Source organism: Condylostylus longicornis, unplaced genomic scaffold, assembly GCF_029603195.1.
Source record: "Condylostylus longicornis isolate FDR11 unplaced genomic scaffold, ASM2960319v2 ptg000091l, whole genome shotgun sequence".
In the NCBI taxonomy this organism is placed as follows: Eukaryota; Metazoa; Arthropoda; class Insecta; order Diptera; family Dolichopodidae; genus Condylostylus; species Condylostylus longicornis.
The window spans coordinates 1487295-1504808 of record NW_026578059.1 but is presented as its reverse complement, the minus strand read 5'-3'; the positions used below and the strand labels follow the sequence as shown (position 1 = coordinate 1504808).

The 17514-nt window shown below is 22.7% G+C and overlaps 1 protein-coding gene across 3 annotated transcripts in view; it reads left to right on the top strand.

The window, feature by feature from the left end:
- LOC129613784 (protein unc-13 homolog C) overlaps positions 1-17514 on the top strand; it is a 68043-nt gene that overhangs the window by 21929 nt on the left and 28600 nt on the right. For all 3 annotated transcript variants that reach the window (XM_055528016.1, XM_055528015.1, XM_055528014.1), the window contains exons 6-9: positions 620-726; positions 14674-14815; positions 14895-15219; positions 15359-15631. In XM_055528016.1, coding sequence (XP_055383991.1) covers positions 620-726; positions 14674-14815; positions 14895-15219; positions 15359-15631 — 847 coding nt within the window. The remainder of the gene's footprint in view (positions 1-619; positions 727-14673; positions 14816-14894; positions 15220-15358; positions 15632-17514) is intronic.

Here is a 17514-nt window from a genome sequence, read left to right as displayed (position 1 = left end):
AAATAATCAACTCAATCAATAATATATAAAAAAAGGAAAAATAAATAAATAAAAACATAAATAAAAAAATTAATTAAATTGCGAAAATATAAGAAAAAAAATCATATTTTTATAACAGTTAGGTTTTTATAACAGTATAATTCTAAGTTCTTAGAAGAATAAAAAAAAACGCAAAATTTAACTTTAATTAAAAATGTTATTAGACTTACCTGCAAAATTTGACAAATATACGATATATACTTCAAAACTGTAATAGAACTGATGTGACTACACAATTCAGTAACTGTAATCCAATAACAAAACAACAATTATGTTTTAAGGGGTTAAAGTTACTTAATTCACTTCGTGTATTACTGTTATTATTTCACTCTTTCAAACCTTTACCAGAAACACGCGAGTATTAAATTTTAATTCTCATTTTTTCTCAAAAGTCAGTTTCATTTATTCCCATATAGTCACTTTTGTTGCGACAAATTGGAGAAATAACGCCATTTAAAAATGCAATATTATAGAATTATTTATTATTATAATTATTTTTTTTTTAATTTTAAAAAATTATTAATTATTGATGTCAAGAGAAAAATAAATAAATAAATATAAATTAAAAATATAAATTAAGAGCTGTGTTCGGTGTCGAAGACAAAAGTCATACAGGTCATATGAAAGCAGTTAAACAAAGTGTTTTGGATGGAACAAGCAAATGGTCGGCTAAAATTGCTATAACAGGTTTGCAATTTTATAATATAAAAAAAACCAAATAACAAAAAAAAATTTTAATGATTTATATGTATATGTATAAGTGTATTTAATGATTTACGGTGTTAACTTTAACTCTTAAATATTTAACAAAAATTGCAGCAATATTGTAAAAATACATAATTCAGCAATTAGAATTCAAGCTGAATTGTATGTATAAATACTTTATTACTGCAATTTTAAAGTAACTCGTCTATAGACTATATACCTGACTTCAAAACTACAAAAAATACGATGCAATTAATATACAAAATTAAGCATTTATAATATTTTAAGCTGAATTACAGCAATTGGGTATAAATACAGTATTTACTGCGATTAAAACTACCTTATGTTTGTTAACAAAACACATAATTGAAAATGTGTGTGTAAAAATGGTATATGTAAAAGTAAGTCTGTCTGTCAGTAAAAATAAATAATAAAATTTTGAATTTTGATATTCGAAATGTATAAAAACAATCAAATATAATCGATTTTTTACTAATTGCTGAATAATTGTATAGCAATACAACAGTGTTCAAGAAAAATTAAATTAATATAAAAAAATACATTAATAATAAATAACGAAATATTTAAGGGTTAAAAGTAGTATAAAAACAGGAAAAAAATTAAATAAATAAAATAAAAACTATAATAAGCTTTTAAATAATTTATATATAGTTTTTGTATGTATTTATGTGTGATTATTTATTATATATATAAATATATATATAATTATATATGTATTTTAATATTTAATAGAATACAATTAACAAATTTATTTTTAATATTGTGGCTTTTACGATTTTGTTGGACTGCTTGCTGGATTTTTTTTTTTCATTATATTTTTTCAGAATCCAAAATAATCGTATTGGCTTTTTGATAATTAATATTTTATTATTGTATATACTTATAATATATTATATTATGGTTTTATTAAAATCTAAACAAAAATGTAATAGGAAATATATAAAAAAGAATTTACGATAACTTGAAGAAAAAATTTAAAAAATAAAACAAAAAAAAGAGCTCATAATAATACCAATAACAGTTCGATTGTCAATTGACCTATTCAATTGACCTATTGTCAATTGTTTGATCAACTTTCAAATAATCAATGCCTACATTCAATGATCTATATTTATGTGGTTCTTATATGATATTTTTTATTGTATATCTTAAAAAGTTGAAACGAAAACAAAACCTTGTTTTATCAAAACTATTAAGTATCACCCCTTTAGGAGTATGCCGTTTCTATATTACAATCATATTTCGATATTAATATAATTAAAGCGCTCACATTGTAAAAAAAATTAAAACTTAAGACGCTTTTAAGAGAATTTAAAACAAAAAAGAGAAATTTATAGACACAAACCAATTATTTTTAACACTTGTACGGTTCGTGTTTATAATAACTTCTGTTTTTTTATTAATTTCAATTAACATCAGCGCATCTTTAGAAGTTTTAGAGTTGACTGACTGTATATGAGATCGAAATCGCAAGTAATATATGCAAAAGTTTTCAAGTATATACTCGTAAATATTTTTTATATATTATTATTTATATAAAGTTAGGATATATGTATGTATGTATGTATGTGATAAATTCAAAAATATTTACATAAATTATATTTTTTCAATATGTAATTAATAATTTTTTTTTTATTATTTTTTATGGAATAACAAAAAAAAATGTTCTAATTTATAATTACTTGAATACAAAAAGCAGAATTAACAGTTACAAATCGAGAATATTAATTTTTTACATTCAAAGATTAGACTCGTTATATTGGGAAGAGGATTAAGTTTAAATAATAATTAATTTGATTTACATAATCTTTTGTCATATCCATGTCACTTTTTAAACTTATATATAATATTTATGTCACAAATGACATGAAAATTGACATTGAACATTATTTATGTCACATTTGATTAAATTATTTTGTAGTTACTTTCTATAGCAAAATTAGAAATTAATATAGTATATTTAATCACATGAAATGTCTTTCCAATTTCAATATACTGACTTTTAAGTTAGTAAATTCATATTTTCTTGATTTTTCTGAAAAGTTACTTTCGCCGATTATTATTCTATGATTTCAGGATTGCATTTTTTTTTATAAATTTTTGAAGTATGATGTTTAAATGTTCTAATATTTAATTATTTATAGAAAAGTTACATAATATATTAAAATAGAACTTAATGAATTAAAATGATACCCTGATTTCAAGATTCTACTAATACGATATTAATATACAATTCAACAATTACAAATGCAGTACTATTTTGAAGTGTCAAAGTAAAGGATAATATTGTTGATATTTTTGTACAATTCAGTATAATAAAAACAATAGGCTGAATAGTGTTTAATACAATTGGATTTCAAAATTGCAGCAATACTGTATATACTTAATTATATAAGCTGAACTGTATATAATTATCGTAATACACAGGAATTTTGAAGGCAGGGTAGTTCACTTTCTATTTTGCATATTTTTATTTATTTAATTATTTTTATTATATACATTATAATAATAGACGTGTGAGTGATATATGTATATTAACTATATAAATATATGTGAACGTATACTGTAGATATATGTATATATAGGTGTTTTTGTTTGTTTGTTTTTTTTTTACGTAACTAAAGCACATATTAAATTATTTGTATACATATAATTATTTAGGGAAGATCAATATAACAAAAATTAAAATGAATGTGAAGAATTTTAATTTTTTTTTTTAAATAAAATACACAAACAATATATTTATAATAATAATAATAGTAACAGGAAATTTAATGAATAACTGTAATATTAAATATAGGATATTAAAAATATTAAAAAATTAAACACATTAAAACTAGATAAAAATAAAAGAGCAAGTATTCGGAATTTAGTAATTGTTTAAGAAAATTAAAAAATTAAGCAATGCTATAATAAGCTGCAATAAGGCTAAATTCTAAAAATCTAATGACTGAAGTACAACAAAGTGGTAGCAAGAATTTAAATGGTAATAATTTGCCGTTCAAACTAAATATTATTATTACAAAACACTAACCAATTTTATACAAATGATTCCTGTCTCTAATAAAGTTTTTGAAATTTCGATGATAAATATCGCACTATCATTTACAGTTATTCCATACTATTAAAATTAATCTTAATACGTACGACAGTATATCAGCTTTTTAGTATTTACTATAATAAAAAATGTTTTAGCACAATTTGTAAGTTGCTGTTGGTAGTGACCGTCGGATGCTATTATTGTTGTCGACTGGCATTTGACATTATCGATTACACACATAAATTAAAATTATGTATTAATACCGTATTATACTATACAATTTTGAAATGAGTATGATAATTTGTATACACTTTTTCTCTAGTTTGTATATAAGTTGAAATAAAACATTCAAGTACTTCGAATATGGTTTATTAGAAATGCATCATAGACATTTCGATCTACAAAACAAAAAAAGAAAAATATAAAATTTTAATCAAATATTTTGAAAAAGTTACAATTTCTTACTTATGTTCATTTAAAAGATATGTTATAAATTTTATAAAAGTTTCTATTTAAAAATTCACAAACTACAAAATTGTATATAACTTAATTTACTCGAAAATAAGAAAAGAAGAAATATCGCAACAGTGTTATTCTCAGAATGCGAGATATAGTATGAAATGGTTTGTGTTTCTGATAATAATTGCAATTTTTACTACATTATTGCGGTCTTCTTCGTATAGAAAAATCAGCAATGCATTTCCGAACATATTGGTGTTGCTCTTTTTTAACTTGTTATACAATAATATAGATATTAGTAATTATATATTTATATATATATATATATATATATATATATATATAAATATATATAAATATAAATATATTCGTATATATATTATAGTGATAGTACTATATAGAGGAAATAATACTAGTATAGTTATTTTTTTTTGTGTTTTTTTTTTTTTTTTACAAAATATACTACAAAAATAAATACTATATAAAAAATATACAAAAATCAAAGAAACAAAGGCTGATCTATATGGAATTTATGTATGTGTTTGTGAAAATAAAAATATTTTCATTATTAATGTACGCAATAAAAAAATATTTTTTATAAAACTATAAAAACACTGGAACCTTTAATAAAATAAAATAAATTAATAGTAAAAAAAAACTATAAAAAATAATCAACTAAATGTAAAAAAAAGTTTGCTAAATCAAAAAGCTTTAAAATTGTTTGCAAGATTTCATATAAAAAATATAAATGGAAATTCAAATGTCATAGTAACCTTCGCTGGCCTCACAAGAAAAGCTCAGGCTGATTCTGTTGTAAGTGCGGGGAATTTTGTGAATCCAACAGCATCATAACGGTTCTATCTGGCTTACCTTTCGCGGTTGCTGAGTCATCCCTAACCTAATCTAACTTTCATAATAGGCGCTTAACAAAACTCTTACCTATAACTTTCCATTTATTATATTCAACAATTGAAACTGTTCAAAAATAAATTCTAATTGGGAAGATCGCCTTCCTGTGAACTTTTTCAAAGACAAAATTCAATGTAATTTCAATACATCATGAATTAATTGAATATTTTGCCTGAATATTCATTATAGCAGCACCTATGAATTTTCTTTTATGTGGTTTAGGTTTGAATTGAAATCATATGAAAAGTTTTTCAACATCTGGAGCATGCCCTGGGATTAATTCATTATTTAGCCCTGTACATTTAGCGCAAAACCATTTAACGCTATTATTTATCACATTGCAATCAACTATCCCATAATTTTATTGCAAAAAATTCGATTTTCAAAATAGTTTCTTCGAAAAATAATCATTGTCTTCTAGGCCTAATGCAAATAATTTTATCTTTTTGATTTAAAAAAAAAAAAAAAACAAATTTATTTTGCGTATAATAATAATTAAGGCTTATTTTTACAAGCGAGTCAATGAAAAGTTATAGTGATGATATCGTAAAAAATTTGAAAAAATTAATTTTGCAGACACAAATTTTTTGATATGAATTAGTTTGTGCTATCAAAAATAATAACGAATTTTTCCGATGAAATGTCACTATCATTTTGTGACTCGATTCTCAGAATAAGCTCTACAATATGTCAGAATATTATTAATTAATTTACTAAAAAAAATATATAAAAAATTTCAAAACACAATTGTCGTCGCGTAACGACCACGACAAAAAAAATTGCACATTCCAATTTTTTAATAATTGAAAAAGTAAAAAAAAAAAACAGGCAACGGATTATGATTTTTTTTTTCTCGTGTCTTTCCTTAAAAAATTAGCTTTTAAAAATTCTTCTTAGGACTTGGGTAGACATGCAATTTTGTTTTTATAATTGCAATTACAAGAAGTCTTGCAGTTTTAAATGTAAATTCATCCCGCCCGCACATAATAAACAATTTAATAGATGGCGATGCAATTGATTTGTTATTTTAATTGTATACTAAAATCAATTTGTTAAAAAAAACAATTTAAACTGTTTGATTACTTAATATAATTGTATACAGTTGTAATAGTACAGTTGTATAGAGCAATCATACAATATTATTTAAAGCAATCATACAGTTGCATATGTATACAGCAGGCACTTTTTTAATTACGTAATAACAGTTGCATACATTATACAGTATGCGCCTGTTTGATTGCTTATTATAATACAGTTTTATACAATATTATAAACAGCAATCATACAGTTGCATATTGCATACAGTTTGCACTTTAATAATAATAAAATAGAACGTAAAATAAAGATAGTAACCAAATATAATCGCGAAACTAAAAAAAATTTCATATGTAATGTCTGTGGCCTAATTTTCTCAATACTATTTTTAGATTATTTATTATAAATAAGTAAATGAAATATTGAAAGTTATCGTTTTCTTTTTTTAAAATATAAATTTGTTTTTTTTAATCAAAATATTTAAATTTAATAGTTAATGCATAACTACTGCATACAAACGAGCCAAAAAGTGTCCTAAATCAGCAATTAATTAAATAATTCGAACACTCTCTCAGATTTTTCGAATGAGAGCTCCATATTACAATTTTTAAATTCAATTCAGATAAATAGATCAAGTTGAAAGGAGTTCAGCGGTTTTAGTTTTAATATATTACTCAAATGTGATATGTTTTTCAATATACAAAAACAAAAAGTATTAATTTCTGTGAATTTACATCTACATGTGATCTAAAAAATTTTCAATATTATAGATTTGCATTTTATTATAGATTTAAATCTATTATAAACTTTATTTATGGTACGATATACATCTATTTGTATATATCGTAAAAGTAATTTATTGGAATCGCCAAACTAATGTTGTAAAATTTTATTATAATAATATAGAATTTCATTGATGGATGCAACTTTTCGCCAAATTTCTGTTTTTTATTACAAATGGAAACTAAAAAATTTTAAGGTTTTTTTGTGTTGCTGTAAAATTGAATTCCACAACGAGTTTCAAATTATTTCATTATAGCGTTTCCATTAAAGCTTTTAAGCGAAAATATTCTACACCATATGATAAACAGAATTTCTGTATATTTAACTAACACTATATTTGGATTTGTATGGTTCGTTATATTGAAGTTTCATTGTAATTATTAGTGGAGTGATCGTTCTCCTTTTCTTTTTTTCGAGTTATTGCAATGGTATTCTCGTATTTTATTTAACAATTAAAATTTAAAATTAAAACTCGCAATATAATTTTTATAATATTCAATATTTTAAATTTAACTATTTTAATAAAATTAAAATTGGAAAAAAGAGAACTTTCAATATATTAAAAAAAAAAATATCAATAAATCAAATTGAAATCTCTCTAATTTCTCTTATATATATATATTCTCTTGTTACTCTCTTATATATCAATCATTCAATCGATGCATAATATATTGTTCGTATCTCTCTCTCTCTCTCACTCTGTCTGTCTCTCTCTTTTGTAACAGTTTTTTTTTTTTTTGTTTTCTTATTTTAGTTTCATTTTACTTTTATTTATTTTTACTTTTTATTTATATACATTTATATTTTTACATATCTCACCATCTCTTTTTAGAATTATTAATGTGAGAAATTCATTAAAATATTTTTATTCACACTCTCTTTATATATTTTTCTTCTCTTCTCATAGTATGATTATAAAATACACTATTTCTCTCTATTGTTTTATTATCAAAAAAACTAGTTTAAGATTATCTATTCATTTCTACATTATAAAATGCATTTTATCCGAAACATTCCTAAAAAAAAATATTTTATATATAAATATCAACATTTTCAAAATTTATTTTAAACCATATATTAAAGATTGTCTACCAAATTTAAAAATTAATAAAAAATTTTACTCTTAAACTATTTCAAAATATTTAAATAGACATTATGATAAGAAATACCTTCTTAATAAATTTTAACATATTATTTTGGAGGTTACGGATATTTTCACAAAAAATTTCAATTTTGTTTTTGGTTTTCTTTCAAATATTTTGTTAAAAAAATGATTTTGTTCTTTAATTTTTCGTGTGTTTTAAAAATTATACTCTTTAAAATAATAACAAGGATAATATACTTAACCTAATTATCTTCAAGTAACACATTAAAAATTACAATATTAAGTTTCAAATCGAGAGTTTTAAACAATTCAGCTTATGAGTTTAGATTGCTGAATTGTGTTAAAATACAGATAATATGATATCAAAATTTTAAAAATATTGTATTTTTACACAATTCATAAATTGAATTGGTGTATACAAAATTAATGTAATTTTGAAATCACAGGTCACGCTTATATAATAAAAATTATGTTTTATACTATAATATTAATGATTAAAATTATGATTTAAAATCCAATTAATATTTATTAATAATATCTTTGTTAAATTGAAATACTAAATATTATTTAATATTGTAATTTTTGTTTTACTTTGTGTTACACATACACAAGCATACAGATACAAAATTTTTATAAAAACATACTTATTATTCATCGATTGCAATTCATATTAAGCTGAATTCTATTTATAAATACGAGTATGAAAAAGGCATTAAATTACACCATATATTTTTAAATCAGAATTATTTTTTTTTCATTTATTATTTTTCTTTTTATTAAATTTATCAACACTATATACTTTTGCAATTTATATTTTATTATACTTACTTATGTATAATTATGTAAAATTGAAATTATAAAAAAAAAAAAAACAAAATCTAATAAAAACTTTTATTAATCCCCGTTTTTAACAATTAATTATTAATTCATTATAAAAAACAAAAAACAAAAAACCTTTTTTATTATCCGTCTTTATTGCACCCGTTCGCCCCCTTAACCTCCCCCCGCCCCATCAAACCATAATTTACCGTCTTATATATACAATAATTATTTTAACAATCTTAAAATCAATAAAACTGAACAACGTTATAAAAAAAAAAACTAAAATTTAAAATAAATAAAAAAGAAAGCAAAAAAAAACAAAAAAAAAAAAACAAAAAAAAATTATAATTTTTATAAAAAGGATGACTTTTGGTGTGGATCCAGATACACACATAGATTCATTAGAGCAGGCTGAGGATGCAACTGTTGAGGGAACATCTAAATGGTCATGCAAATTGACAATTACAGGTACACAAAGTTATTAAAGAAGAAAAAAAAAACTATTAACACACTCATTACACACGTTTTGGTTTTGTTTGTATTTTTCTTTCCTTTTTTGTTGTTATTAACGCAAAATGAACAAAAGCTAACCTTTAGCCGTTATAAACATGTTTTTTTTAAAATATTTTTTTTTACATTTTCCTAAATACATAAAAAGAAACTCCCCTTCCGTGAAAATTAAAGTGTGAATTACATTTTAATAACATTGTAATAATTGTTTATTGACATTGGTCCTATCCGCGCGGCAATCACTGAAATTATAATAGACTCGGAAATAATGCAAGAAACAAAATTCACACGTTTTCTAACTTACTTAACATAACCGTTTCCTTCTGCGAGAAAACATTAATTTCAAGTTTCACACTGAAATCTCATTAATAATATTCCATAAAGAAAACAAATGTCTTCCAGCTGTTCTATACTGCTCAATACTTTTCTAAAAATAAAAAACAAAAATTTTTTTAAATTAAATTATTTTCCTATTTTAAATAAACATTCCAAAACCATTTTATTTATTTTAACAATCCGCAAATGAAAGTCGTTTTAAAAAATAATTAACGGTGATGATCCGTCAAATCATCAAAAAGACTACTCCCCCAGTTGAGGCTATTAACAAAACAATCCAGCAATTCAACAACTCACATGAATTTCAATTTATTTATAAATTAATTCTTATTAATTGCAATTTGCACATTTCGGATTTTATTTCCACCCTTTATATGTACATTATCAGAAATATCTAAAACTACTGCTCCAATTTGTCAATTATAGATTTGACAAGAGTGCGGAAGCGGATTATTTGACAAATTTTATGAATTGAATATATATTTTCAATAAAAATACTAGTGTTTATAAGTTTTAAATTGTATAGTAATACGATATTAATATACAATTAAGTTTGCAAGTATTAGTTGCTGAATTGTGATAATTTCAAAGTCATAGCTATATTCACTATCGAAAAATTATGAACAAAGCTACATATAAGTACGTACATTACTGGCTAATACTAAAGGTTTCTTTTTGTTATTTTTTACATTAAAAATTTTTTATTTTATTTTTTTAAGTTATATTTATTAAGATTTCTAATATAATTTTACCAAAAAATAAACAAAGCACACTAGAATTTAATTTTATACTAAAAAACCAAATCCTATGAGTATTTTTCAACCATATTTTATAATAATTGTAGCAAATCACAGAAACATCACTCTAAAAATCCGTTTCGAAAAAAAAAAAACACATTATTTTCAAACTCTTTCTTTTCACACACTCTTTATTTTTACACTCTTTATTTTTATATTCTATTTTTTATGTAGAATTTTATGTAATATTTATATAAACATATATATCTTCGATTTCAAAATTGCAATTACTGCATTAATATACAATTCAGCTTATTAATTATAATTGCTGAATTGTATATTAATATGGTATTAATGAAATTTTGAGATTACCATATTTTATATAAACCTTTAAATATTTTTATATTCAAAAATAATCATAATATATACAATTTTTTTTATAGTAAAAATTTTATTAAAAATTACATAAAATTAAGTATATATATCAAATTATATGAAACAGAATAAAAATAGCATAGTTAATATAAGCATAATATAATAGTTTGAAATTTCAAATTTCTATCCCGCATCTAAAAAATCATAATGTATTTTTTTCGCTTAATAATTATAATAATATAATTTATAAAACTTAAAACTTCTTTTCCTATCTTAAGATTATTTCACTTCTCTATACTATTTATATATCACATATATTATAATTATATATTAGTTTATTAATAATATTAAACAAGAATACAAAAGAAAAACTTGTTACAAACAAGAATATAAATTAAATTAAGAATATTAAGAATTATGTACATTTAATTAATCAAAATAAAAATTTTGGAAGAAATTACAAAAATTCAGATATTTTGTTTTGAAAATTGCAATAAAATAATGTCAATATACAATTCAGCAATTGAAATTCATAAGCTGACTTGTGTATTAATGCACTATTTTCAAAATTGCAATAATATGATATTAATATACAATTCAGCAATTGAAATTCACAAGCTGACTTGTGTATTAATGCACTGTTTTAAAAATTGCAATAATATGATATTAATATACGATTCAGCAATTAGAATTCATGAGCTGAATTTTATCTTAATAGTGTATTATTGCAAATTTTGTAATTATGAATGATTACTATTATTTTTTTTTTTTTTTGGGTACCTTATTATTAATTAATTATCATTAATCTATAATGGATAAAATTAGAGATTAAAAATTAAAATTTTAATACTTTTTCATATCATTTTATTTATTCGCAAATATATAATCAGCATTTTCGAATATTTTAAACTTCTATACAATATAAAACTTCTATGAAATTAATTGAAAGATAGCCAAAGTAAAGTTAATAATTTCTTTAATATTCAAAAAAACAATCTTTTTTTCTTTTTGCTCTCTTATTTCTCTCTTTTCACGTTCACTCCAGGGTTGCCACTGTAAAAAATATTTCTAACTCACTTTTACAGAAAAAATAAACCAATTCAAGAAAAAAAGCATTTTCTGAGAAATAAAAAATACAAATCTATTCAGTTTTACAATTTTAACTTTTATAACCATAAATAAAGGTATAACATAATGAACATAAGTATGTAATTCATTTTATCACATTTCATTTTTCAAAATCACTATACATATATTATAATAAAGCGCTTAACACAAGCGTCAATTGTTGATTTTTATATATCGACTTCAATTGTGCATTTGTATTTGTGTTCTTAATTCAAATTGAAGATTTTCAATTCTTCTGAGTCCAAACGTAATGTATTTTATTACTTTTTGTTCGATTAAGTTCTCTTGTCATCATAATGTTATTGATCTGCCAACAAAAAAAAATTAAAGCCAATTTTGGTAGAAATCTACCAAAGTAGCAGCCCTGGTTCATTTTCCCTTTTTCTCTCTCTGGCTTATTTTATTTACAGTTTCTGCTTGCGCGTAAACTTTTAATATTTCTTTACCCCCTGCATTATTTATATTTAAATCGCATTATCTCTTTTGTTTAATGGTAAACCCATATCCGTTCTTAATTATTGATTAAATTAATATTTTTGATATTTTGTTCAAAATTTATATTTTTATATATAAAACAGAATGCCATACAATATTTTTACAAAACACGATAACTACATTACAGTTGACATTTTTTTTATTGAGCTAAAAAGTAAAGTAAGTTTGTGATATAAAATTTAGCTTTTAGTGTAGTCAGTTATACCATTAAATTGATATAACTGTTACGTCTATACATTTCAGCTCATAAATACTAATTGCTGAATTGTGTAGCAACACGATATCATTCTAATTTGGATGTCAGGGTTCATGTTTTGTAAAAAATTATAATAAACATTTCAAGTGTATGTATGAATGTTTGCATATAAAATAATTTTGATTAAAATTATAATATAATCATTTCTATGCAATTCAGCTTATATATATACAAATTGCTGAATTGTGTAGCAAAACAATGTCGCAGGGAACAATGTCATGTTTTGCAAAAAAAATTAGAACAAAAATTACAAGTATATGTATGAATGTTTGTATATAAAATAATATTGATTTATTATAAATGCATTTCTTTCTTGTGAATGTAAATTGTTCCTAAAATATTTTATGTGCTCTACTTGAATAACTTTTAACTTTATTTTTAAATATTTCAGTGTATATACTAAATTTATTTCTTTCGTATAAATTACTGATTGATATTCCTAAATTTAATTTAAAAATATTATGGGCATCTACCAAAATGCAGATCTAATTTGACGTTAGATCTGCGTTTTAGTAGACACCCTATCACTGCATTATAAAATTCAGTACAAACTCAATTCGCTAGATTAATATCTTTAAGTCGTGAATAAAAATATAGTGAAAGTAGTGAGATTTGGAAAAATGGGAAGAAGATTAAAAATTATGCTCTATAATTAAACAATAATTTAAATAGCTGTTTATTTAATTATCGATTTTGCTTTTTTTTTTACTAAATGGAAAAAATAAAGTTCACTTAGCGGATTGAATAATACAAAATCAATCTCTTTATGTGCTTTTCATTATCATTTGCAACGCTTGTTCCTTTTTTTATAATTTAATAATAATGATGTAACTGTATATAATAAATAAGCATACTTATTTTATGCCCCCATATATATGACATTATTGTGTATATGTATATGAAAATCAAATAATTTATTATATGGAAATTAAAAATTTTATTTTAAAAAAATATAAATAAAGAAAATTATTTCTGACTTAAAAATTGTAATAATATGGTATTAATACAAAATTCAGCAATTACAACTGTTAAGCTGAATGGTGTATTATCAAAATCTTAATAAAATTTTAAAGTCAGAGAATGTAAAATATTTTCAATGTTTTTTAATTTATTTTATTTGTTATATATAAGTAGAAAGTATAAATTTTTTTTTCCGACTTGTCATATTTTTATTATATTTGTATATTGGTGGTTATTGTGTTCTTTTTATATTTATCTATAATCTAATATCGTCAGATACGTGACAATATATTCTAAATTTTATTTTATTTATTCAGCTTATTCAAATTATTCTTCTTATGATTTAAATTGTATTTAATTACTGAAGAAACTAAAATCATGTTATTTGGGAATTTGGGTTTTTTAGTCCAATTCCCATTCAGATCTTTTGGACAAAGATTACGTTACTTCAAAATTTCAGTAAATACGATATTAATGCACTGAACTGATTATTAACATAAAATTTTATGCAATTTCAAAGCTAATAAGAATTTCGAATCGTATAAAAATTTGTTATACAATTCCGTAAATTGAAAAATTTTCCATACTTAACATTGGGAGTATGTGCATTGAAAGTTAAATATTATAATATGAAATTAGGCAATTTATTGTTCACATAAATGACGATATCTCATTTTATAACATAACAATAGAAATTAAATTCAGTGTGTGTAATCATTAAAATTTAATACACTATTTATATATCATTTTACTTGTATAAATGTATAATTTGTATTTTATATATAAACATATACATGTATATATGAAAACATAACATATACATATTATATATATATTATATATATAAATACATATATTTATTTTCATCTCACAAACTTCAAAATAACGTGCACTTATAAAACAAAAAAACTGACCCTCCGAAATGTATATTGAAAAAAAAAAAACCAAATGTAAACAGTAATATGCGCTCAAGGATTAATTGCTAAAGATAAAAGCGGCACCAGTGACCCTTATGTTACAGTACAAGTTAGTAAAGTTAAGAAACGTACACGCACAATGCCACAAGAACTGAATCCAGTATGGAACGAAAAATTTCATTTGTAAGTACTTATTTTTTGAAAAAGTTATTTAGGTCTTAAGTAACAAAAAAAAAAAATCATTCACAACATTTTTCTTCAGTGAATGCCATAATTCATCGGATCGTATTAAAGTTCGTGTCTGGGACGAAGATAATGATTTGAAATCAAAATTAAGACAAAAACTGACACGTGAATCAGATGATTTTTTGGGACAAACAATCATTGAAGTACGAACATTATCCGGTGAAATGGATGTTTGGTATAATTTAGAGAAACGTACTGATAAATCAGCTGTTTCTGGTGCAATCCGTCTTCACATATCCGTCGAAATAAAAGGCGAAGAAAAAGTAGCACCATATCACGTCCAGTATACATGCCTTCATGAAAATTTATTTCATTATTTATGTGAAGAAAATAGTGGAATGGTAAGTTTTATATTAGAGATTGCCCAAAATATTAACAAATCCAATTCAAATCAAGCAAATCTTTTCAAGCTTATTTTATTTAAATCTGCTTTCTGTCATAAATAATTTAATTTATTTTACAATATATAAATATACATAGGTTAAATTACCTCAGTCAAAGGGTGACGATGCTTGGAAAATTTATTTTGATGAAATTCCGCAAGAAATTGTCGATGAATTTGCAATGCGTTATGGCATCGAAAATATTTACCAAGCTATGACACATTTTCATTGCCTATCAACAAAATACCTCTGTCCAGGTGTACCAGCTGTTATGAGTACACTATTAGCAAATATAAATGCATATTATGCTCATACAACAGCATCATCAGCGGTATCAGCTAGTGATAGATTTGCAGCTAGTAATTTTGGGGTAAGTTATTTAGTGATTCAATTAAATTTTAGATTTTAAACTGCTTACCTTGTATCTCTACATAATATTATGTATCTCTACATAATATAAAAATTTAAACAATAAATTAAAACTATAATATAAAAAAATTCAATAACTTAATAAGTTAATCAAGTATAAGTATAACTTATATATATATGCGTACGAATATTTATATATATAAATATATATATGTATATATATTTATGCAATTATATATATATATATTTCTTCTACATGTTTATATATATATATATATATATATATATAAATTTTTACAATTTTTTATATATGGGTATATATAAAAATATGAATATATATATATATATATATTTGTTATATATATATATATATATATATATATATATTTATATATATTATATATATATATATATATATATTTATATATATAAATATGGATATATATATGTATATATATATATATATATATATATATATATATATATGTATGTATATATATATTTATACTTTATATATATATCATATGTATCATATGTATATATATACATATATATTTGTCAGATGCCCCATTGACATCAAAACTTACTTATAATTAAATCTGTAAATCTCAAATTTCAAAAAAAAGAAGGATATTTACTTTATTATAAGAAGTTACGAGTATGGGAAACTATGGAAAGTTGTCAAATAAGAAACTTACTCAATTTTTAATATCTTATTTGTTTGAAATTATTGTAACAAATTGAAATGGGTAATGGTTTAATTGATTGGAATATTATTTAAAAATATTTTTGAAAGTTTTGAAACAAATTCCAAAAGGCTGGGAATCGATTCTTATTATACTCTTATTATTTTATTCAATTCAATACGCCGAGTCATGTATTTATGATCTTTCCTCCCCTACATCAGTCATAATATTCATCATTGTAACTTCAGGATTTTCACTGTCGTTTTTAAAGAGGTAAAAATCCCCGACGTTAAAATCTCACCAACTCAAGGAAAATCGAAACAAAATAAAAGCATTATATTTTTGATTTATTAGCCTTAATATATTGTTATCACCCTAGTTCGTCCCAACGATAACTCTAAAAATACCAGTATTTCGGTTAGCTGCTATTATACCTCAAAAGTTTTTGGGGCGTATCAAAGAAATTTTTGAAATTACAGTTCTGAAACTTTTTCCAAACAAATATGGTAATTAGACTATTATTTCAAGAAGAAGGAACCAGTAAAGAGCCTTTTTTATGTTTTTTGTCATGAATGATGGCCAGATCACCAAAATTGTTTGTTCAAACTTTCAGCTTTGGAGCTTTGATAGTTTCTTAGTTATGAAAAAAAAAAACTTATGAAGTTGTATGGAACCCACCGCAAGCACTCAAGCAATTTCAACGACTTTTTTCCAAACATAACAGCCCTAATGATGTATTTGTTTCTGCAAAATTCGAACCTATAACCTGAATAATTTCTGAGATATGGCCAAATAACTTTTGGAGTTGTATGGCTCATGACATCTCAACAACTTTTATTTATTTGATTTAGTTGTTTTTATTTATCGGATCTCAATGAACTATTAGCTTGTATATATTATATAATAAGAAGTAATTTACAGTAAAAGAAAAGAAAAAATTGAGTAAATTAAGAAAAAGTTTAAATCATTTTAATAAATATAGCTACCATTTTACCATATTTGACAAATGTCAGTACTGTAGACTGAACAGTTTTCAAAATATAGCCAAAGAATTTTTCAAATTGTATGGCGGCTACCAAAAGGAGCCAAGCTAGTTCAACGACTTTAATCAAGCACATTAGCCATATTCATATATTTGCTTGTGGGAATACAATGACTTCCATAATTTCTGAGATATAGCCAAATAAATTTTGAAGTT